This window comes from Cnephaeus nilssonii (genome assembly GCF_951640355.1).
Source record: "Cnephaeus nilssonii genome assembly, chromosome: 13".
Classification (NCBI taxonomy): Eukaryota; Metazoa; Chordata; class Mammalia; order Chiroptera; family Vespertilionidae; genus Cnephaeus; species Cnephaeus nilssonii.
This window is the reverse complement of record NC_137084.1, coordinates 14,508,680-14,532,799: the sequence shown is the minus strand read 5'-3', so window position 1 is coordinate 14,532,799 and position 24,120 is coordinate 14,508,680. Positions and strand designations below refer to the sequence as shown.

Here is a 24,120-nt window from a genome sequence, read left to right as displayed (position 1 = left end):
ATGTGGAGAAAGGAACCCTCATACACTGCCGGTGGGAATGCAGACTGGTGCAGCCACTGTGGAAGACAGTAGGGAGTTTCCTCAAAAAATTAAAAAAGAAACTCCCATTTGACCCAGTAATCCCACTTCTAGGAATATATCCAAAGAAACCAATATATGCATCTCTATGTTCATAGCAGCACAATTTACAATAGCCAAAATTTGGAAACAGCCTAAGTGTCCATAAGCAGATGAGTGGATTAAAAAACTGTGGTACATCTAAACAATGGAATACTACGCTGCTGTATAAAAGAAGGAACTCTTACCATTTGCAACAGCATGGATGAAACTGGAGAGCATTATGCTAAGCAAAATAAGCTAGTTGGAGAAAGATAAATATCACATAATCCCACTCATTTGTGGAATATAATGAACAACATAAACTGATGAACTAAAATAGATCCATAGACATAGAAGCATCGAACAGACCATCCAACCTCAGAGGGAAGGCGGGCGGGGGGTAGGGGGGTAAGACATCAACCAAAGGACTTGTATGCATGCATATAAGCAGAACCCATGGACACAGACAGTAGGGGGGATGAGGGCATGTGATGGGGGCGGGGGTTGGTGGTGGTGGAAACTACCAGGGAGAGGTCAATGGGGGAAAAAGGAGACATATGTAATACTTTAAACAATAAAGAATTTTTTTAAAAAAGTGCAATGCCAGGTAGGAAAGAGACCATATTAAAGACTTGAAATCAGCAACCTCAGGATTATACAGGCATTTCCTCCTAGTGAGGTGAATAAGTCAGAAGCAAGTTTACAAAAACAACACAAAGAATGAAAAGTGGTGCCCTCAAAGACAAGGAAGTGTGTGTGTTTCCCTCTTACGACATATTCTGGAGTTGAAAGCTATCCTGGGAATGCTCTGTTCACACATGACAGGGGAATCTGCTCTGTCTCAGAATTTTGGTTGCACTGGTTTCTGAAGACCTACATTTCCTGCCTCCTTTCAGAAAAAGGAGAATTGGCTGTAAATCTGATCTCTTTGTCATGTCATTTGTCTTAAGTGACAAAGCATGGGGAACAGTCAGCGTCAGTTGAGATACAGACACCATGACAGGTAGACTGTGGGAGAAACAACTCCAGGCAGAACAAAAACGCTCGGCAGCTACATAACTTCCTATAGAAATGTGAAAGGTCAGATCAGATCTCTAAACGCTCCTGGGAAGTTTACTATGAAACATGTTCCTTTGCAGATACTATGTTGAAAAAAAAGAAAAGAAAACTGCCATACCTGCTATTAGCATTATTAAATTTAAATTTCTGGCTTATTTCATCCTAGCTATCTCATAATTTCAAGCAAGAATGCTGGGGAGCCCTAGCCGGTTTGGCTCAGTAGATAGAGCGTTGGCCTGCTGACTAAAGAATCCTGGATTCCATTCCCGGTCAGGGCACATGCCCGGATTGCGGGCTCCATCCCCAGTAGGGAGTGTGCAGGAGACAGCTGATCAATGATTCTCTCTCTCATCATTGATGTTTCTCTCTCTCCCCCTCTGTCTTCCTCTCTGAAATCAATAAATATATATATATATATATATATATTTATATATAAAGAATGCTAGGAAAACAAATCCAATAGGTTTTCTCAGACTCACTGATTCACCCATAAATGTTGTTTGGTTGTTTGTGTGTGTTTTTTTTTTTTTTTTCATGAGAATCAACAAGGACAATTGTTTGTAACTCTTACTAAAAACTGTGTGGACAGGAGGTGGAAGATTACAAGCTATCTATTAGATGTGTCAGCATCCAGTGGACAAATGAGACAACATAATCAATTTTCTCCTCTCCCTTCTATGATGTTGGAGCTACAGACCTTAATAGATCTATATTTATTATGTATGTTGAGTGGTGGCTCCGTAAAAGCATTCTGTTAAACAGTGGGTGGATACAAGTTTATTATTAGGTATTTTCAGTATTTCAAACTTGAAATATCATCAGCTAATTCACTATTTATTTAATTCTATGTGCTAGACTTTTGGGCTAGGGTATGAAAATGAAGAAAAGGATCGCTCTCTGTTCTCAACGACCTAGAAAAGTCTTAAAGGAGAGTTACTTCCTGTACACAAATAACTATAAAGGCAAGTCACAGGGGCTGAAGGAGAGGCACATTTCTTGTAATTAAGGGATCAGGTAAGGCAGAAGTGGGCCTTGAAGGATGGGTAAGATTGGGGCTTTTTTGGCCGGGAGGGGGCAGGGTAATAGGGAAGAGCTGCAGAAAACAACATGAGCAAGCCCATGGAACCAGGAAAGCAGGATGTATGTGGCAAAGAAAGCAGGCTATTTACAACAGCATCATCATATATCACAGTTGGTACAGTTTCCATTGACTTTGCAAAAGGCAGAATGAATTAAAGTTCTTAGGTGGTAAATGGGCTAAAATTCACCACACCCTCTGGCAGTGAATCAGCTTTACTCAATTCTGCATACTTGGTTGCAGGATGCACCTGCATTTCAGGATTTTGAAGCCCATAATAAGTTAACCAGTTTTAATTCTTCTTACAAAAATAAATGCAGATAAGTTACCTGCTAGCATATTAAAAATGCTATAAAAACTGGGTCTTTAAGACTTTGTTTTTAAGCAGATATCTCACTAATTCTTATGAAGAATGTGATAAAGCAAAAGCCCGTCAGGCAGGTAGCATATGCTGGATAGTCCACAGGAGGGTAGCAAAATGCAGGATTTCTTTTCCTTCAAAATCTGAACTCCATGAAAATTGCTTTTAAACTGTAAGTTATAAATCTACAGAAATTTAGGTTGAAGATCACAGATTAAAGAAGTTATAAAAGGGGATAATATTTACGTAAATAGATGCTATAAGTATAGAACACTGTGAGGACAACACAGGATTATTGTTCTAAACACTGGAACAGATGTTAAAGCTCATGTACATTGTTTGGAAATTCCTCCATTTTTTTCTATGGTGGGGAAACTTTCAAATACATACTATAGAGAAACTGCATACAATTCTATGCCTTCCTAGATATTAAAGTCTGACTTCTATATAACAATTATTCATTATTTCTAAAGTTCTGGGCCAACAGTTTTAAATGGGCATGTGTTTCAGTAAATTAAGAAAAGACCAGGGTTCAGAAATCCTGGGTTTGATGCTTAATTATATTTGGTAAATATCAGTACCACTGTTAGTGGCATACCTGTAAGCGTCTCATGAAAATGAAGTTTAATAAATATAATCTTCCATTAATCTTATGATTTTCTAATATGAGAAAAATAATATTGAGTGAAGAATACTAAAAATAAAGTAAAATTATACAAATCAAAAATATAACAGAACAATGTAGATTGGTTAAGTAGTCAAAAATATCTTTATGAGATGTAACTTTTTAATTTGCAAATTAGTGAAGTTGAAGGATAAAGTATCTAGAAAATATTTCAGAATAATAGTAAGTACTTGGGAAAATCCACTATCGTGAATATTACAGATTCAATATCTATATTTTGCTTATATTGTTATTAAAATTTATTTTCTAATGTGGTAATTAGAGAAGATACCAATTATTGCCTCATGAAATATCATTCTCTGTGACTTCATATTTTCTAATGAAAAAAGTCCTTTTTTAAGTGTTGAGCATTTCAGAGACTTTAAACTTAAAAGCATAATAAGTTGATTTAACAGATTCCATTTTAGTTTAAAAATGAGCAAGTGTGTTGTTACTGAAGAATGAGTGTGTTAAAACAACCCATTCAGTTATACTTAAGTTAAATCAAGTTGTCAAAATAACAAACCAATAAATGTGGAAAAAACAGTACATATTCCAAAACTGCTGAAATAAAATAGTTAATCAAAACTAGAAGTGCTAGCTTTTCTTTTGCAGTCAACTTGAGAGTAGGCAATTAAAAAAACCAATCTATTAAGTTTTCCTTCCCAGCACCCTTGAAATGATAGTGGTAATATGAAACTACCTATAAAAGAGAAGGTTTTATTAAGTGGCATTGTAGGGAGAGAGAGGATAAGCAGTTGCTATAAGAACATATGTACCTAACAAATGGTAGTCAATAAAATGATTTCTAGATTAATAAAAGTGTGGAACAATTATGAGCAAAATAATTTTGTACTAATTGACACATTTTTAGCTATAAAGTCTTTATAAGTAGGAAAATTTTGTAAGCATAGTGATTATTTTTAAGCTGAATGAATCAGTGTTCAAAGGTAACAGAATACATTACTTGTGCAGATATTCCAAAAAACATAAACTGAAAATCTGTGTAAACAAAAATCTCATGATTATATATGAAACGCAATAAAATACTTGCTGATGTTAACACACTGGCTACGATTTTTCCATTAAGTTCATACTACCCAAGACATTATATTATACTACAGTTGCTGTAAAAATAGTTACTAAGATCAGTCTTTAAAGAAAATAATTTGTAGGAGATTAACAATAGTGGTCAGAAAAAATATTTTAAAAAGGGTTTTCCAAGAGTACTTAAGTTTTTTTTTTATCTTGAAAAGCTTAACTAAAAAGTTTTAAATTGGTAACTTTTCAAATAGACTTTCATAAGAGATTTGGGTTAGGAAAAGGGTGGATAAAGGCAATTTAAATTCTTGTCTAATTAAAACTAATATGAATTGCTTATTATATGGCAAAGGAATCATGAGCCTTGTCAATCTCTTAAAACCTTTGCAGTGTCATAATAAAAACTTCAGACAATATGTCAGACAAGTTAGATAACTTATGAAGCTCATTTCAATATTTGCAAAAAATGAAAAATCGAAAGCAGACAACCATCTGAAGGTATAGAGATGCTAATCATTATTCAGAGGTTTTGGCCTATTTTTAATCAACCATTTAGTAAAGCTTTGAGATAACTGGAGCAGCTGCAATTGTTTAGGTTTTCAAATATAAGTTCATGGTTTCTACAGATGTTTGTTTCTTTCAAGTTTCAGCTTTCAAAGCTGGAACTCAGCAAAGCAATTGTGAATGAACAGGATTACTGTGGAAATAAATACAAAAAACATTGTCAAAGAAAAATTCAATACTGAAATTAATTCAGGACCAGCAATGAGTTTTTAAACCTAGAAAATGCTACAGCATACATTTCTACTAGGGGGTACCAGTATTTATTTAAGGGCTAGCAGATGTTAGATTATTTTCTAAACTAGTTAAATACAATATAAAAACAGCCATCCATTAAAAAAATTATTTATTAATGAGTTCTTTCTAAAAGAACTAAAAATGTATTCACTTTTCCTAATTATTTTCTTTTAATGCTATTGTATGGGATCCAATAATAGTCTTGGGATAATCTGAACTATTAGTTACGACAACTTTAGAAAAGGTCTGTTTCAAGTTATTAGTTTCCTGGGCTTGAAGTTAAGCTCTGGGGAAAAATTTTAAGACAGCTGAATTTTCTCTCTTGACATAAGTAACATAAAATAAGAATAAATTTCCCTGGCCAGGTAGTTCAGTTAGTTAGAGTGTTGCCCCAATATGCCAAGGTTGCAGGTTTCATCTCCAGTCAGGGTACATACAAGAAGCAACCAATGAATGCATGAGTAAGTGGACCAACAAATTGACATTCCTTTCTCAAATTACTCAATAAATACAAAATAAAATAAAAAGAATAAATTTCAATAAACAAATATTAATAGGCAAAAGCATATAAAAGTAATGCTAAGGAAAAGGTCTTTTAGAAAAGGGTCACTATATACCTACCAACCTTCTTCCCAGTAACAGAAACAAATCAAGAGAAGAGGGAGATGATAGTAGGTAAAGAAAGTAAGAGATCCTATCCTATATATTAAAAGGGTAATATGCAAATTGACCTTAACAGTGAACCAACCAGGAATGACTGGTCGCTATGATGCGCACTGACCACCAGGGGGCAGATGCTCAATGCAGGAACTGCCCCCTGGTGGTCAGTGCACTCCCACAGGGGGAGCTCCGCTCAGCCACAAGCCGGGCTGATGGCTGCGAGCGCAGCAGCGGTGCTGGGGGACATCCCCCGAGGGGTCCTAGATTACAAGAGGGCACAGGCCGGGCTGAGGTACCCCTAGAGTGCACGAATTTTCGTGCACGGGGCCTCTAGTTAATTTATAAGCAGCCTACTGAAAAAAGTGAAACCCTGTGTTCAAGGCTGTCCTTAGTAACCCTATAAAACATTTTCTAGGCTTATGTAAGGTGATAAAGATCCATAATTTGCACTATTAAAGTTCCGAATACCTCTACTTACTTTTATCCAACACCTATCAGAATCTCATTTAATCCTCCCAACAGGTATATGAGATAGATTTTTATTGCCTTTCATTTTATAGATGAGGACACAAGTTACTGTGCTGAGAGTGAAAGACATTAATGGCAGAGTGAGGGCTCAACATGAATCTGTATGATTCTAGCACTAGCCACTATATTGTCTTGTGAAAGCATGGTCTTTGACCTTCAGCATTCATGCAAGAACCCTAGTCTCTCAGCAAAACTAAGGAATTCTGTTGCTGAGAAAGTTTTGGTTTCTTCACTAAAAAATCGGGCTCTGGTACATTTTTAAAAAGTGTAAGCACTACTTACTGCCTGTCATTGCATTGAAATCCTAAGGCAGTGTAGTATAGGGAATCAGGAAAACCAGTTTTGGATGCTAAATCTACTAAATATCTTTTATTATTTATTTATTTATTTAAATAGATTTTTATTGATTTCAGAGAGGGAGAGAGAGATAGAAACATCACTGATGAGAGAGAATCACTGACCGGCTGCCTTCTACACGACCCCTACTGGGGATTGAGCCCATAACCTGTGTATGTGCCCTTGACCAGAATCGAATCCAGGGACCCTTCAGTCCACAGGCTGACGCTCTATCCACTGAGCCAAACCAAGCGAGGGCTCAATCTCTTTTACACAAGTCGCTTAACCAAGTGGAGGTCACTTAAAAAAAAATATCTGAAGTGAAGGACTGAACTGCTTTAATATTATAATTAAGTTTGAACATTAATGGAGCACCCACTGTGTGCTCTACAATGGCAAGGCAATGAGGATTCACACATATGTAAACCGTACCTCTCATAATTCAAGTCAAACTCATTTTTTTTCTTGTAGTGAAGGTTAAACAAGTAAATTACCAAACATCATGGAACTCTTAGAACTGATGAATTTGTAATAGTTTGGATATTAACTCAAATATTTTGACTCAAGTGGATACACATATGCACATGCATGTGTATAAATGCAAAGTAGCCGTGGAAGAAAGTGGAAGAATGCAAAGGGATACCACTAATGTCAGGTGACTATGTTAAAGGTGCAGTAAAGGTCCGGATTACTTTCACTGAAAGGCAAGGGGCTGTACTTCAGTGAAAGAGGATAGAAAAAGAAAGACTGCTTCAAATCTTATTGCACAGTTTGAATTCATGGATAGGAAAAATATCCCTGACCATAAATTTCAGTCATTATAAAAATCAGAGATTTAGGGAAAAGAAAAAAACCAAAAGCTCAGAGCCTACCAGTCCCAGTTGAATTATCTTTCATTTTAGTCAGTCTTTCTCAACTGGGGTTTTGGGGGAGAATTAAGCCTAACACCTTGAGGTATCTGTACAGTAAATAATAAACAATTTCTTTCCTATGCATCTAGATTTATACTAGTTATTTTAGATCCTTGGGGAAAATGAGAAAATCATTTTCTGTGTTCTGTTGATCAGAATAGAAATTCTGGTTGAACTCATTATTTTGCCAGCACTTAATAGCTGCTTACCACTGCAAATGGAAGAGGTGATGTTGTACAGAAAAGGATAAAACTGCATACAGCGAATCAACTTCAGGCTGCTTTCACACTCTGGGCATTTGGTAGTCAATTTCAAAGCCTGTCTAAAGGCCTCAAGTGCCCCACTGATATTCTTCAGAGCAAGGTAAGCATTCCCCAGGCTCAAAAAGGTCAGGGGCTGAAAAAAAATCAGCAAAATGTTAATGAATTAATATTTCTGAGAGTTGCAAAACACCTTTACATTATAGGTCTTTTGGCTTTTTGTTTAGATTACCCCATAAAAGCTAATGTCTAACTGCCCACTTTATTCGCACCAGCCAATTCTAAACTGTATAACACAAATATAAATTTATCTTTTACCTTTTTACTAAGATAAAAAATACATAAAGTGTGTAATGTATACTAGTCTTAAGTGTATAGATCAATGACTTTTTGTATAGATCCCTTAACATTTCAAGATATAGAACATTTAGAAAGTTTCTAGTATCCCAAGAGGTTCCTTTGGGCTACTGAACCCCAATCCCAGAGGTAACCACCATTGTGATGTTGTGACTTCTATCACCATAGATTAGCTTTGCCTGTTCTTAAATTTCATTTAAATGGAATAAATAGCTGTTCTCTTATGTGTATATACAATATGTACCCTTTTTGTAGCTTCCTTCACTCAATACAAAAACTAAGTTTCAAGAAATTGAATGTTTTTTGTGCATCAGTTCATTCTTTTTAAAATTATATATGATGTTCCAGCATGTGAATATATTACAGTTTGCTCACCTATTTTCCTACTGGTCTATATCCAGTTTTTGGCTATTATGAATAAAGCTACTATCAATATTCTTGTAAATGTCTTTTGAGAGGCATATATACTCATTTTCCTTGGGTATATACTTAGCAGTGGGCTTAAAAGGGGGAGGGCATATATTTAGTTTTAACCAAAGAGTTTTTCAAAGTGGATGTACAAATTTATACTCCTAACAGTCAATACCAATTCACTGACTTGGTATTGTCAGTCTTTTTAACTTAGCTATTTTAATGAGCTGATGGTGGCATCTCACTGTGGTTTTAATGTGCACTTCCTTAATTAGTAATGATGAATATTTTTTCATTTGGATATCCTCATTTCTGAAGTACGTGTTGTTTTCCCCATTTAAACAAAATTGTCTTTTCCTTATTGATTTGAAGGACTTCTTTATATATATACTAGAGGCCCAGTGCATGATTAAATCATGCACGTGTAGGGTCCCCTAGGCCTAACCTGCCATCCAGGCCATATCCACTGCCCCACAAAGCCTAGCACGCTCCGCGGACACTGCTAGCAGCCTGCTCCCCGCTTTTGATGGCAGGGGGTCCGCTGGTGCTGGAGCGGACACACAGCTCCCCGCTTTTGATTGTGGGGGAGCTGTCTGTCTGTCTGCTGGTGTACCAGGCCTTTCGAAAGCCTCCAGCGCAGTGGAGGCTTTCGAAAGGCCTGGTGCCGGAGTGGACAGACTGCCAGCTCTCCCGCTTTTGCTCCCCGCTTTTGATGGTCCGCAGCAGGACGTGGGCTCGCTGCCCCAGAGGCCCCTTCTGTGCCGCAGCACAGCCATGGCGCAGACGCTGAGCTCGCGCCGCTGCTGGTGACGCGAACTCAGCATCCCGCCGGCACTATCGGCCACCCCGGCCACCCCAAGTCCCTCCCCCTGCGCCTCCCGCTGGCCTAATCGTGGGCATAGTGGAGTGATGGTAATTTACATATTACCCTTTTATTATGTAGGATTATTATGTAGGATACTAGAGGCCTGATGCGCGAAATTCATGCAAGCGTAGGCCTTCCTTCCCCTGGCTGCCAGCACCGGCTTCCCTCTGGCCACTGGCAGGCACCCAGGACCTGGGCTTCCCTCGCAGCCCTGCCTTCGTCCGGTCTAATTAGCATATTATACTTTTATTATTATAGCTATATCTACAAGATATGAGACCTTTGTTGCAAATACTTAGTGCAAATATCTTCTCAGTCTGTGATTTGCCTTTTTACTCTCTTAATGGTATCTTATGGTAAACAGAAATTCTTAATTTTGATGAAGTTTAGTGTATACGTATTTTCTTAAATTACAGTTAGTGCTTTTAAAATCTTTTGTCTACTGTAAGGTCATGAAGACTTTCTCCTACGTTTTCATTAAGAATCTTTATTGTTTTATCTTTCACATTTTGGTACATGATCCATCTCAAATTACTTGTGTACAACGTGAGGTAGGAGTCAAGGTTCGTTTCTTTTCCCTCAGGCGCTATCCTGCCCTCCCCCCACTGAACTACAGGTATGCCTTTGTCATAAATCAGGTGACCATATCCATAGGGCCTACTTCTAATTTCTCTATTGTTGTTCCATTGATATATTTGGGCATATTTGTGCCAATACCATACTGACTTAATTATACTAAGTCCTGAAATCTTTTATAAGCCTTCCAACTCTGTTTTTTCTCCTCACCCCCTAATTTTTTGGCTATTCTAGATCCATTTCTACGTATATTTTAGAATGAACTTATCAATTTATACATACATTATACATGCAATTGCTGAGAGAAAAGCAACACCTATGAAGTGAATCTATATATCAATTTGGAGAGAACTTACATATTAATATTGACTCTTTCAATCCATGAACATGATGTATATCCCCACTTACTTTAGAACTTCTTCCTCTTAATGCTTTGTAATCAGTACAAAAATATTTTATTTATTTCTAGGTATCAGATTTTTTGATGCTATTATAAATAATGTTTGTATTCTATTTTCCAATTATTTGTTGGGACTTTGTTTTTAAAGTACCCCAAAGTATTCAGTTTAGATTGTTTTAGCTAAAACACACCTATAATTAGTATTTTTGTAATGTGCTTGTATACAAACCATTTATTCTACACTTATTTTATGAAAAATATTTTTAAAGATCTAAGAATGTTTTATTCTCAAATTGCACAATATATCCCTATGAAAAGCAACACCTATGATTTGTCCAACTACTTGCTTCTGATTCAGGCTGTTAGGTCATCTGAAATGTCTCACTTAACCAAGCCAAAGTGTACAAAAAGATTCCAGATTAAAGAGGCCTAACACAAGTAATTTTCAAATTACATTTAAAGTATTACTTAGTGGTTCAGACTCAGCTATAAAATTAAATCCCATACCTTGATTTCTTGATATTTTGCATAAGAAAGCAGTATCATGATTATTGCTATGACCATATGAATTCATCCAGCAAATAATTACTGAATATGTGCTAATGTTTCAGACACTGTTTTACACTTGGGATACAGCAGAAAATAAGAAAGCTAAATCCCCGCCTTTGTGGATCGTACAGTCTAATATTACACTATTATAAAGAAAATGTGATGGAGAAAAGTAAGCAGGGAAGAGATAGAAGTAATACTATATATAGAAAGAGCTGGGAAGGGATTGCCATTTTCTTTTATGTTTAGTTATTTATTGATTTGGGGGAGAGAAACATTGACTCGTTGTTCCACCTATTCATGCATTAATTGGTTGTTTCTTATATGTGCCCTGACCAGGGATGGAATACGCAACCTTGGTATATCAGAACGATGCTCTAACCAACTTACCTATCCTGCCAGGGTGGGAGTGCCATTTTAAATAGTAAGGGAAGGACTTACTGAGAAGTTAGTATTTATAAAAAAAATTTAAGGATATGGAGGAGCAAGCTATGAAGAAATCTTGGTGGGAACTGAAGTATTCCAAGTGGAGAGAATAGAAAGTGCAAAGGCCCTGAGGTGGGAGCATGCTAGCATGTTCAAGGAAATGCAAGGAGGCAAGTGAGGCTAGAATAGAATGAGTAAAGGATTCAAAAAAGAAACAAGGTCACATTCATGTAGGATCTTCTTCACCATTATTAATTCTTATTTTTTACTGTGTGTTATATGGAGAACCACTGCAGAGATTTGAAGAGATGAATGACATCTGTTTTTGTTTTTGTTTTCATAAAGATCTGACTGGTTGCTGCATTGTGAATAGACTATCGGGGGACAAAAGCCAAAAGCAGAGAAGCCAGTTAGGAGGATGCTGAAATAATCCAGAAAAAAGATAATAGTGGTTTAAATTAGACAGCAGATAAGTAGTGAAATTGTAGGTATATTTTGAAAATAGAATCAGCAAGGTTAGCTAATAGATTGGATTTGCCTTAAGAGATGGAGAAAGGATGGCTCCAAGTTTTCGTCCTGAGGAACTGGCTTTACTGTTTCCTCAAATGGGGAAGACAGAGAGCAACAACTTGGAACAATTTTAAGAAGCTTAGTTTTGGCCTTTAGTTTTTGAGTGTGTTTTAGACACTGAAGTGGAGATATCAAGTAAGCTGTTGGGTAAAGGAGTCTGGAGTTCAGAACAAAGGTGATAGGTGATTCAATAGGGAAAGGATAGTGTTCTCAAGATATGGTGCCGGAACAACTGGATATCTATGTGGATATGAACTTTGATGAGTGAACTCTGATTCCTACCTCACATCATAAAGAAAATTTAACTTGAAATAGATCATAAAACATCTAGATGATAACATAGGAAAAGATTTTTGTATACTTGAGAGTTAACTTATATAAAGATAAGTCATAGAAAACAAAAACTAAACAGAACTAATTTTTTTTCCCAAATGTCTTATGGGGACACCTTATATCTAACAACAGAAATAAAAAGAAAAAAGATGGACAAATTTAAGGGCAATTTTTAAAAGCTAAGACAAAAAGGCAAAGAGAGAAAATATTTTAACATAAAGACTATTATATGAGTTCATATAAAATTAAAAACAACTAAATTCTAACAAAATGAGCAAAATGCATACATGTACTTTTACTTTAAAAATTAAAAGATAAATTTATATTAGAGAAGTGAAAAATTTAAAGAAAACTTGTTTCAAAAATGTAAATTCAGAGGCACTGTGACACGGCTGAAGATGTGAGCTCTGTGGCCTCTCTCCCTGAGTTTAAATCTGAGCTCTGATTTTTGATATATCTCTTGGAGTTTATCTAACACATGGGAAAATCCTATCCCATAGGGCTGTTGTGGGGATCAAATGTGTTATTACATGTGTAGTGCTCACTATGGTACCTGGCTCTGGTATACAACCAATAAAAGTTAGCAGTTATTTTAATTGCCCAATTCTGGTGAAGATACAGATGAAATTAATATTGTTAAACCTTGATTTTGGCAATGTATATTGGCCCAAGTCTTTTGGTGGACTGTTTGGCATTTTGTATTATAGTCATTAAAATATTTATTCTCTTCTTGACTTACTAATTTCAGTGCTAGCTATCTTTACTAAGAAAATTATCTGGGATACAGAAAAGGCCTCATGCAGAAAACCATACTGACAACAGCTAAGCACTATCAGTAACCTAAACATGCAACAACGGAACAGTAAGCTGTGATATACCAATTCATTGAACCTTTATAGAACCATTTACATTGATGGCTACAAAAACTATGCAGTAATAAATTATTTTTATACAATAAGTTTTTAAATATCACCAGTACAGTAGAGTTGCAACACTAATGAAATATTTACATAGGAGAAAAGCTTAACAAGGAAATATTTCCAAATGTTGACAGCTGGGGATGGGGTACTGATTAAGTTTTATTTGGGGATATCTACCCTGATTAATTGACTTATATTTTTTTCTTGTTTCAGTACACAGTTTATAACAACTGCTATTTTAGTATCATATTCAAAAGTGGAAAGGCAAGTAATCTCTAAAGGAGCTCTCTTTTCTTCAGAAAAATACTACCTAATTGCCTTGGCTGGTGGCAGCAGAAAGGGAAAAGTAGCAAGGGGAACACAGCTGTATCAGCCTTCCATCTGGAGGTCAATTCATCACATCTCATATAGAGCATCTGTTCCCACCACACATGGCACACGATAAACATTCGACAGATACTTTGATGTACTTCTTCAGCAACTTGACTTGTTGTGTATTACACCGATTGTAAATTCTGCTTAAAATCCAGCTATGAATTTCAAAGGACACTCTTAACAAGGCAATATTTCTTCTTATACTTAAAAAATCAGTTTTGGGATATCTCAAATAAACCTTAACCATTCATGCACACTGTTTCTAAACATTTCTTTGGATAGAAAACCTACAAATGTTTAGACACTAGGTATAAAAGCAATTTAATTATATATGTACTAGCGTTCCCGTTGCAGGAAAAATCCTGCAATAGGGTTTCCTGCTGCACTCTACCCCACCCTGCCTGCTCTCTTCCCTTGTCCCCCGCCCTGCGTTCTCCGCCAGCCCCCCTGCTTTTCTAACTTCTCCGCTAACCCGCTCTCCTTCCTTCTCCCCTGGCCCCGCCTCCGCTCCTCCCTTCTCCCCCGGCCCCGCCTGCTCAACTTCCTTCTCCCCCGGCCCGGCCTCCGCTCCTCCCTTCTCCTCCCCCCCCCCGGCTTGCTTGCTTCTCTGCAGCTTTGCTCCCTTCTGCAGCTCTTAGCTTCTTTCTACGCTGTCTCGATATGCAAATTAGCCACCATCTTTGTTGGGATAATTTGCATATTCATCCAGATTGGTTGGTGGGCGTGGCTTGGCTGGTGGGCGTGGCTTGGGTGTAGCGAAGGTGCAGTCAATTTGCATATTTGTCTATTATTAGATAGGATTATAACTGTATTTTATCAAACTTAAAGATGATATCAATTGTAACATATATCCTTATTTCTGAGATGTTAAAATAAGAAAAAAAAAGAAGTGGCTTCTTAGAAACTATGAAATAGAGTAATTAAATGCAAAGCAGTGATGTGACTCCATGGACTGCATGTAGTAGGTTCAAAACATGAATATCAATCCACCTCTGTTCTTATCAAAATAACTTTTAACTAGTGCTCTGGCCTGCTTGGTATAAAGAGATCTGTCAATCAAAGTTATAAAACAGTATAAAATTAAGCAGCGTACATATTGTGATAAGTAGGACAAAGAAAAGCCAGATGTTTCAGACTGACATAAAAAAGTGGCAGTATATTTTTAGCAGCTATGTCATTCTTATTTAAGTGTAATTTTCTAAAAAAAAATGAACTGCATAATTATAAATTTCACTCATTTAAAATAAAGAAATAAACACATAAAAAATAAAACAAAATCTGTTTCATGCCCTCTTTAAATATGCAAATTCTTCTCTGAATCTGAGTTACCCCCACATAGCGGATGTGATTACAAAGGAACCTAAAACCTCACCTCTGAGCTATTGATAGCCAAAGCCTGAAGTAGCAGCTTAGCGGCATCGAGATGAAGGCCATAGTGAATCAAAAGGTTGGCCAAGTTCACAAGAGGAATGTCTTGGTATTGAAGTGGAGCCAAATTCAAAGCCCTCTGAAGACAAGCAATAGCAAAAGTGCTATTTCCTACCGCTCTCCAGTAGAGTCCAGCTTCATTGAGTATCAGCCAGACAGGAGCATTTGGCTGAAAAAATCCCAAATACTTCAGTTAGTACAAGAATACAGCACTTGTTCTAAAAAGGATTTTCAACATATGCATTTCATTCTTTTAAATAAATTTTAAAATATGTTTTTATTGATTTCAGAGGAAGGGAGAGGGAGAGAGATAGAAGCATCAATGATGAGAATCATCTATCGGCTGCCTCCTGCACGCCCCCTACTGGGGAGCAAGCTCCCAGCCCGGGCTTGTGCTCTGAATGGGAATTGAACCCTGACCTCCTGGTTCATGGGTTGATGCTCAACCACTGAGGCACACCAGCCTGGCAATTTTGTTTTTGTTTTAGAGAACACTTGTCTAAAGGCACTTTCTACCTTTTTAATTTTTACTTTATTTATTTATTTATTTTTAATTGAATTTATTGGAGTGACACTGGTTAATAAAATTATACAGGTTTCAGGTATTTAATTCCACAATACATCATTTGTATATTTATTGTATTGTGTGTGTACTAGCCCAAGTCATGCATTTTAATTTTTACTTAACAGTTACTAAGCACTTAAATTTCGATGTCTGAAGTAGGTGACTCACCTTGTTAATAGCATGAAATAAGAAAGACCCAATTTCTTCTTCTGGGATAGTATAGTTATTAATACGGGAAAGCAAAATCTGAAAACAACAAAAGGAAGAATGACTCAATTGAATATAACAGGAAAGACATTTGAAAAGAATTTCTATAGATAGCAGTCTCTACTTGAGCTCCTCAGGAACAGCTAATTTGAATAGATATTTATAATCATTTAACAATGAGGTCATAGAAATACCAACAGGTGTTGACCTGCTCACATGTATGCCCTAGTTTCCTATAACTAAAAAGTGTTAAAAGACATATACTTATTAAGGTGATCTATCATATCCCATTGAAGTCAACCTAGGTGTCCAGAACCAAGTGAGGAAGTGTTCAGAAGATAGCAGCATGCAATACCCGATACAATAAAAGTCTGCTATCTTTCCTAGCCGGAAAAGCACCAGATCCTCAGTTAGTCTACTTTATGTTCTTGCAGCATTCATGTAACTGTGAGCAACTCCAAGGCAGGAATCATGGTCTATTTATCTTTGGATTCCTAGCACTCCAAACAGTGCCTAGCCCATGATATATATATTTTTTTGCCTCAGTAAATGTTTGTTAAATGTAAGCAGTAACTGTTCACAGTTTTAAAATTAATTTTAAAAAGAACGTCATTGTGATGGTCTGTTTTCTCTGTAACAAGGTTATTTTTTCATTTGTATCTATGGAATGGTATGTAATACAGAATTTATAGTCAGTAATAAAACATTCCTAGTTACACATAACTAAGAGAATTAAAGAAAACAACATAACAGAACTTATTTATAAAAATGTTTGTGGTTATCCAATTCATACAAATTCCTAAGGACCTCATATAAGCCCAAAACAGAGTTCACAAGGCCAAGGAAAGAGAATCAAGCTTCCAATTTATACAAACTTCTGGAGGATACAAAGCTAAACTGAAGTGGTCAGACGGCCTCCATCAGGTCAACAGAGAGCTCTGAGTTACTCATGTTTGCAGACTTCCCAGCGAGAGGAACAGTGCTTAGGTGGCTATGTCAGCAGCAGCCGGGAGGAACACCATCCTGGCACCCTTCCAATAGCATGACTGATTTCTTAAAGATTTTAACAATTCTTTAACTCCATCCTTCCGTCTTATAAAGTTAAAGCTCAACAACTGCCTTCTATCAAATTTCTGTTCCACCTAAGAGGCTTGTGAGTCACCCAGAATGGACGGCAATAAACACCAGCCTAAATGAGCCTTACTTTTCGTGCATGGTCATCTGGCATTTTGGCTTTCAGATCCATGCGGACCTCTAATTCTTTGACTAAGTAGGACAGAGTCTGGCTTTTTCTGAAGTCAGTTATGGAACAGTCAGGGGTTTGGGCCTCTTCTTCTGAAGAATAATCATCACTGTTGAGTTCGTGGATCCTGGCACAAGAAAAAGGAACAAGTTTCATATTTTCAAAGTTTGGGTGATGTCAAGATAAAGACTTAACCTTTCAAGTCCAAGGCTGGTGCTCTCAAAGAACTGCCAGATGACAATCATGCAGAATCAAGTGCTTTGCCAATCCATCAGCACTTGCCTGAGTCCTTTGTTTTCCGGAGGAAGAAAATAGGTTGGCAATTCTCCGCTAACAGGGACTCTAGGATAGCTTTCTGCACAATCTGCTCTTTTAGGCCACAGAATATTCTGTTTGTCCTAATAAAAAAAGAAAGTTCCTCATCAATTTCTTTGGATTCAATATTTCAACATGCTAAATGAACTTTTAAAAAGAACACAAATATACTAGGATAATTAAACAACAATTTAATATTTTAAGATAAATGCAGACATTTTGGTTGATTCCATAATATCCCCTCTCCTGCAGGTTATTAGTCTAAATCAGTAATTCTACCTGCTTTACCACAGACTGGTTCAGGGTTGGGCAAGCCTAAGTCAGCTGAGTCAATGAGACACAAAGAGAGGCTTGCTTGGGGCGCTGGGAAAGAAAAGCCAGTCTTAGTTTCCTATAGGAACTAAAAACCCGTTGCTCTAGTTGCTGCTGGCTGTCACCTCATGAACAAGACAGCTTTAGGATGAAACCAATACTGTGATGGCAAGTTTAAGAAAAAAGAATGAAATGGGTCACTGGTAACATCACTGGACCATTGCATCAACCAAATCCAAATTCTGCCCTATCTCTGGAATTCCTATACATGAGGCAAATTTTCTTTTGTTAAAGCCAATTTGAGGTGAAATTTGTGATTTGTACCTGAAAGCACACATATACTCATAAAACTGGAACAGAAAACTATTTTTCTTTGAACTAAGACCTCTTCTTTGCCAATACCAATGTTTAACAATTATTTTTGATTTGTAAAATGTTCATTTTTCTAAATATAAAGGCTTATTAAACTTATATCCCAAAGCTATCAAACTTTGGGGGAATTTATATTACATATAACTAAATCTAAGTGGCTATATTAATTCTGTTAGAATAAAAACAAATTCTGAAAACTTAACAGTGAATAAAAAAATACATGGCCTCTGTCCTTATATCTTGGTATTTCCATTGACTAAATTTCTTAGCCTAGAAATACATCTTTATTAACTTGTTTACTATCTGTATCTTCTGCTAGAATGTAAGCTCCAGCAGAGCAAGGAATTTGTGTACTATATTGATAGTACTAAGCCTGGTACACAGTTGGAAGCTCAATAAAAGCATGCTGATTAAAAAAGTAAATACAAGGATATGTTTAAGTCAAGTTTAGAAACTTGTTAGGGTTGGAAACTATACCCAGAGCTCAAAGCCTGAATTGAAATCAGGGAGTCTATCCTTCCCGCTTGACTGGGAAGAACTCAAGGCAGACCCAGTGTCTTACTTATCCACTACCTGGCCAAAGCCTGCCATTTAATAGAAGTTTAATAAGTGCTTGCTAAACTAAGCTGAACTGTGATGAGGCCATATTAATCAGTGAGGTTGAGAGCCACTGCTTTCAAAGAGCTTGTCTGTTTGAGGAAATGCCTCCATCATCCTCTATTAACTTACCCTATATGCATCAGAGTCCCTGCCCCAGATCCAGAGAACAGAATGGGCTACAGGAGGAGACTTGACCAAATTACTGACGTCACTCTGATTTGTCTGAACATCAAAGTTCACAGACATCATACTGGAGGTTGATGAATCTTCACCAAACTAGAAAATGAAAAGTTCAATCAAACTGGAAGCGGGAAAGGAGTTGAGACTAAGATTTAACTCAAAACATTTAGTGAATATTGAAAATTAGTAGGAAATCAGAAAGCAGGTGGGTAATAAAGCAATCAGATCTTTTAATTCTCAGAACTATGCCCCAACAATATTCTCTCATAGATAATGCACAGTTAGCAACTTTTAATCAATTATGCTATTGGTTTGTGCTCCTGTCCCTTCATTTTCTTTCTATGATTTAGTCTCTTTCAGGTTTAAAGATTAGCTGATTTTGAGGTTTGGTTCATTATTGCATACCCCCTACCTAGACTAAAATATAACTACTCTATAAAATTAGTGTTCTGTGGGTAGAAGCAAGGGAACTTAAGGAAGGATCTTAAAATTTTAATATAGATATCACTTAGGCATTATAGACTATTGTATAATCAATTCCAAATATATATAGCCTTCCTCCAAAGCAAGGTAAAACAATGTCTGATAGTCTCACAAGACTGTGTATTTCTAAAATCTTGTTAGATAAGAGAATGGGACCACAATGGGATAGTGTACAAAAGACATGGGGAAAAGGAATTAATATGATGCATATTCTTTGGCAAATAGAAATATCATTCATGGAGGAACTGAGTACTTTCTATAAAATCTGATTTCATAAACATAACAGATACTCAAAACCTTAAATGAGAGTCATAAATTTTAGGGATCAAATATACAAAGAATCAAGAAGGGGGGAGGGGGTGAAACAATGTTACTCCAGAAGAGAACAAGAAAAAGACCTGAACATAATCCACATTTTCAAAGATGTCTCCACGATGGTAGCGCACAGGTTGGTCCCACTGGCAATGTAAAGTATGCTGCTGGTTGACCAGACGGCATATCTGATGATTTCCTGGAATAAGAAAGAAAATTAAATAGATGAAAAAGATCAGCAATGCCAACATGAATTTCTTAGTCTAAATCATTTAGTTCCAACTCTATATTCTTCAGAGCCTGGCAGAGTACTTACACAGGAGGTACTTATACAGGGGAACACTAATTAATGGTTCATTAAATTAAATCATTCTAAAGAAGCCTCGCCTGCCCCATCTACAAATCAAAGGGGCTCCACTAGATAATCACGGCAATTACATCCTATAATGGTAAAATCTACTCACTACATTGCTTTAAGAGACTTCGGCCATCTCTCTGGAGAGAATTTGCTTTATATATTTCATAATCCTGCTTCAAATTTATACATAGGAGCTCTGGTTGCACTTCAGTACAAACTGAGGAATAAATAATCCCAAGGACTAAACATACTCTTTACACTCAAAATAGCAAAGAATACTTGTTAGATGGAATATAAAATGAACTGTAAATGATCATCGCTAAGGTTCAAAGGTTAAGAGGCTTTGTGGGGGAAGGTCAATGGGGAAAAAAAGGAGATATATGTACTATTATATGTAATACTTTAAACAATAAAATAAAATTTAAAAAAAGAGGCTTTGTAGACCAATATATTTATCAAGGGAGAAAGGTGTAATATAAGAAATTCTATTAACTTATTCTTTGGTGTCAAACTGTGAGATCTGCTCTCTTAGGGTTTAATCAGACATGAAACATTTTGGATACAACCAAATCACTGACCTCCTGCCAACCCAAGTTCTCTTAGACCAGTGGAACCACAGACTCTAAGAGATTTTAAAGAGTGTTATATACCCTCTTCCCAGAAAAAAACAATTATGCACAAACACAATTCTAAGTATAATTCTGGGGAGGATTTCAAAATTCCCTAAAATTAATCCACTGACCCAAATTAAGAATTCCTGCTGGAGCCAAATTCTAATCTAAAATCTTACTTCTAAAATGAAACATTTGTTTTTAAGGGAGAAAAAAAAAAAAGGTATTTATTTAGCCTTGTTGCCAGTGTCGACTAAAGAGGGTGGATACTTAGTTTTTAAGGTGTGTCCGGTTTGTTTTACTTGGAGTAGGCTCCAGTTGCAGTGTTTTTAGACCAGCAGCGACTGGCATCAAATGGGAGCTCGTTAGAAATACAGACTCAGCCCCCTTCTCAGACCTACTAAATCAGAACCTGCATTTTAACAAGATCTCCAGGAGACTGACATGCATATTAAAGTTGGAGAAGTATCAATGTAAGCCACAGAGGGTAAACAACCATTGTTAAGACTAGGATATAAAAAATTTCCCTTTTACTTTAAATGTGAATTTAAAAAAGGTACAGGGACCAAACCAGCTCCCCTGGCCTGCTGCTGGTATACCTGCTATGATGATGCTGGATTTTAAGATCAAAGGAAGTCATAAGCACAACTTTATACTGCTTTATAAAAGTTACGGAAGTAAAGCACACTGGAAGTGAACTTCCTAACCTGTCTTCAATTATTTAGAATCAGTACTTACCTAATTGTGCCTCTTTTGCCATCTGTGTCTCATGGATGATATTTCTTAAGATTTGCTCTTCTTGAATCAGCTTATGTTTTTCCAGGATCTCCTGCTGTCTCAGGTAGTGGTCATGCTGCTTTTGATATTCTTTCAACTCATTCAGTGTTCGCTGGAGGGATCTTAACATTTTTAACACCAGGAAAAAGTTACCGAGGTTTAAAATTGTGAATTTTAAACCCACTTACATGCATAGATTTTCTGGTTCTCAGTAATAATTGCCAAGGTATTTATTTTCTTTTAACGTACAATCACTGTACCACAAAGTTCAAGAATAATAAGGCTAAATAGATGATATTGTTTTATTAAACTTAGGGGCAAAAAGGTGGATGCAAAATTCTCTCCTTACATACAACTACCTTGACATTAAATAAATGGTGTGTTGGACTTTTCAGGTGCCAAAAAAGATGCATTAACAATATACGATTAACTTTTACATATTTAACAATTCTGTTTCCCTCCACGAAGTTTGTGTTAGTTCCACTGACTGCCAAAGGCTTTCTGGACTCTCCCTTTGATTTTGCCTAAAGACAAGGTTAAGGGTAAGGGCCACTCTACCTTGTTCTCACATGCTATCTCCTTCGTTTATAGAATTTGGAATAAACCACAGAAACTTTGCTTTAGAAATGAATATTCTCTACCACCTGTTATAAAATCAGCTGCCTGATTATGTTTAGTCACAAAAATCTTATTACCTATTACATTGTAACATATGGAGATTTAGGAGCTGTACAGATTGTATAAGAAAGAACCAATTCAATTCTTAAGAGCACAATCTTGGAAGAAGCTCAGCCAGGGAAAGATCTAATCAGGTGTAATAGAAGCCAGGTATAAACAAGCAAGCTGTCATTCTTTCCTTCTCACTACAATATGCTCTAAACAGACTTGCAAAATAAGCAAATACAAAAGTTTAATGAATTCTAAATCGCCATTTAATTCTCTAATAATCAAAGTAGACTTAAAACATTAAGGCTAATTCTATATGTGATAAACAATTCACTTCTAAGTTATAGGATGTTTCTTAGCTGGCCCTATAATCTATTGAATCAAATACTTTTATTAAATATACTGCAAAGACCAAGTGCAACAGAATTCCATTACTGTACAACTTACACACTTCTTATTAAAATGTGGGTCTCTCAACCTCACTTAACTAACATAACAATAGCTCACCCTTAGGAGTCAAAGGGGAGAAAAGATCACAGGATGTGCAAGTGACTTCACATATAGTGTATTATAAGGATATAAAAACTTAAATAGTAGAATTACTGATTATCCAGCAGCACCTCCGACTTCACAAAAGTAATGATGATCCAACTGTAAAGCTCTAAATGACAGCATTTACTGCAAACATTCTCTAGTTCCTAAAATCCATGCTACTAAAGAGATTCCTCTATACCAGTGGTTGGCAAACTCATTAGTCAACAGAGCGGCAAACCGCGGCTCGCGAGCCGCATGTGGCTCACGAGCCGCAGTTTGCCGACCACTGCTCTATACCACCACCAAATTGTACTAAACATGCTGGATTTGGAGAAAAGGGATACAACTAGCAGTAGTGAAAAGGTGTTTTTCTTAATTCTAATGAAAAAATTAACACTGAGATCACCATCCACAGGCCTAAGTTAAGTAAGGTTCTATGGTGTTAGTGCTTCAGGGACATTTTTTCTCCCAATTACCTATGTTGAGCTTCCAATTTCTGCTCGAGTTTTTGCTGACACAGGACAGCATGCTTCCTCTTTAGAGCTTGCTCAAACCCAGGTCTGGCCTGCAAAGCGTGGTCATAACAGAGCACTGAGTGGTTATACTCCCCAAGCATCTGAAGAGACGAAAGCAAAAACACACACACGGGAAAAACATTAGCCACAGCCTGTTTGCATCTATCCAAATCCCTTAATAATTTATGAGGTCACCCCTATATCTCACTCTACAATGAGTATTATTTTGATCAGTGGCCAAATATCCACAACATAAAAACATGCTATAGCATGGCTTAATTGGGAAGTATTTCTATCTTAAGAGGTGTGCTCTGCAGAAATTTCATATTCCTATCAATTATTTTTCTTTTTGTAAAAAGGCTGGGACAATTATGATACATTATTGTGTTGAGATTTCCCCCCTAATTCATTTCCATCCCCTTTCCCTTATTTGGACCAAAAGAGGGAAGGAAAAGGTTTGTTTTTTTTTTAAATATTTTTTTATTGATTTTTTACAGAGAGGAAGGGAAAGGGATAGAGAGCCAGAAACATCGATGAGAAACATCGATTAGCTGCCTTCTGCACACCCCCTACTGGGGATGTGCCCACAACCAGGGTACATGCCCTTGACCAGAATCGAACCTAGGACCCTTCAGTCCGCAGGCCGACGCTCTATCCACTGAGCCAAACCGGTTAGGGCGGAAAAGGTATTTTTTATTGAAAAGAAAACAGCAACTGATTTGGCTCATGAAAATAAAATGTTGTATTTACTGCATATATATTTCCCAAAGTGTAATAGCTGGTGAAGAAGTCACTGTCGTCCAGAGCTGCGTGGACCACAACAGCCGCATCAGCAGAGAAGTGTGCTCTGTGCAGCACATTTGCCAAGTTGACCAGGGCAATGTCTTTATTGTGCCTAAAAGAGAAGGAGAGAGTAATCAGATGTTAGGAAAGAAGCATGTGTTCCACAATTATGCACAACTACCCGACAAGGAAAAATTACATTCAAAGTTATTGAGCTTAGGGGCATAACTTTCAGTATACTTACAGATGAGAAAACAATTTAACAAAATCGTAATGTTTCAT

General features: G+C 36.7%; 1 protein-coding gene across 1 annotated transcript in view; it reads right to left on the bottom strand.

Moving 5' to 3' along the window:
* The window catches only part of TTC17 (tetratricopeptide repeat domain 17), an 87,246-nt gene that overhangs the window by 33,735 nt on the left and 29,391 nt on the right, over positions 1 to 24,120 (bottom strand). Inside the window, exons 7-16 of the mRNA XM_079788284.1 lie at positions 23,806 to 23,950; positions 23,017 to 23,156; positions 21,302 to 21,462; positions 19,681 to 19,793; positions 18,749 to 18,895; positions 17,303 to 17,418; positions 16,982 to 17,147; positions 15,739 to 15,816; positions 14,950 to 15,174; positions 7,745 to 7,931 (exon numbers count right to left, since the gene is read on the bottom strand). Of these exons, the coding sequence (XP_079644410.1) occupies positions 7,745 to 7,931; positions 14,950 to 15,174; positions 15,739 to 15,816; positions 16,982 to 17,147; positions 17,303 to 17,418; positions 18,749 to 18,895; positions 19,681 to 19,793; positions 21,302 to 21,462; positions 23,017 to 23,156; positions 23,806 to 23,950 (1,478 nt within the window). The remainder of the gene's footprint in view (positions 1 to 7,744; positions 7,932 to 14,949; positions 15,175 to 15,738; positions 15,817 to 16,981; positions 17,148 to 17,302; positions 17,419 to 18,748; positions 18,896 to 19,680; positions 19,794 to 21,301; positions 21,463 to 23,016; positions 23,157 to 23,805; positions 23,951 to 24,120) is intronic.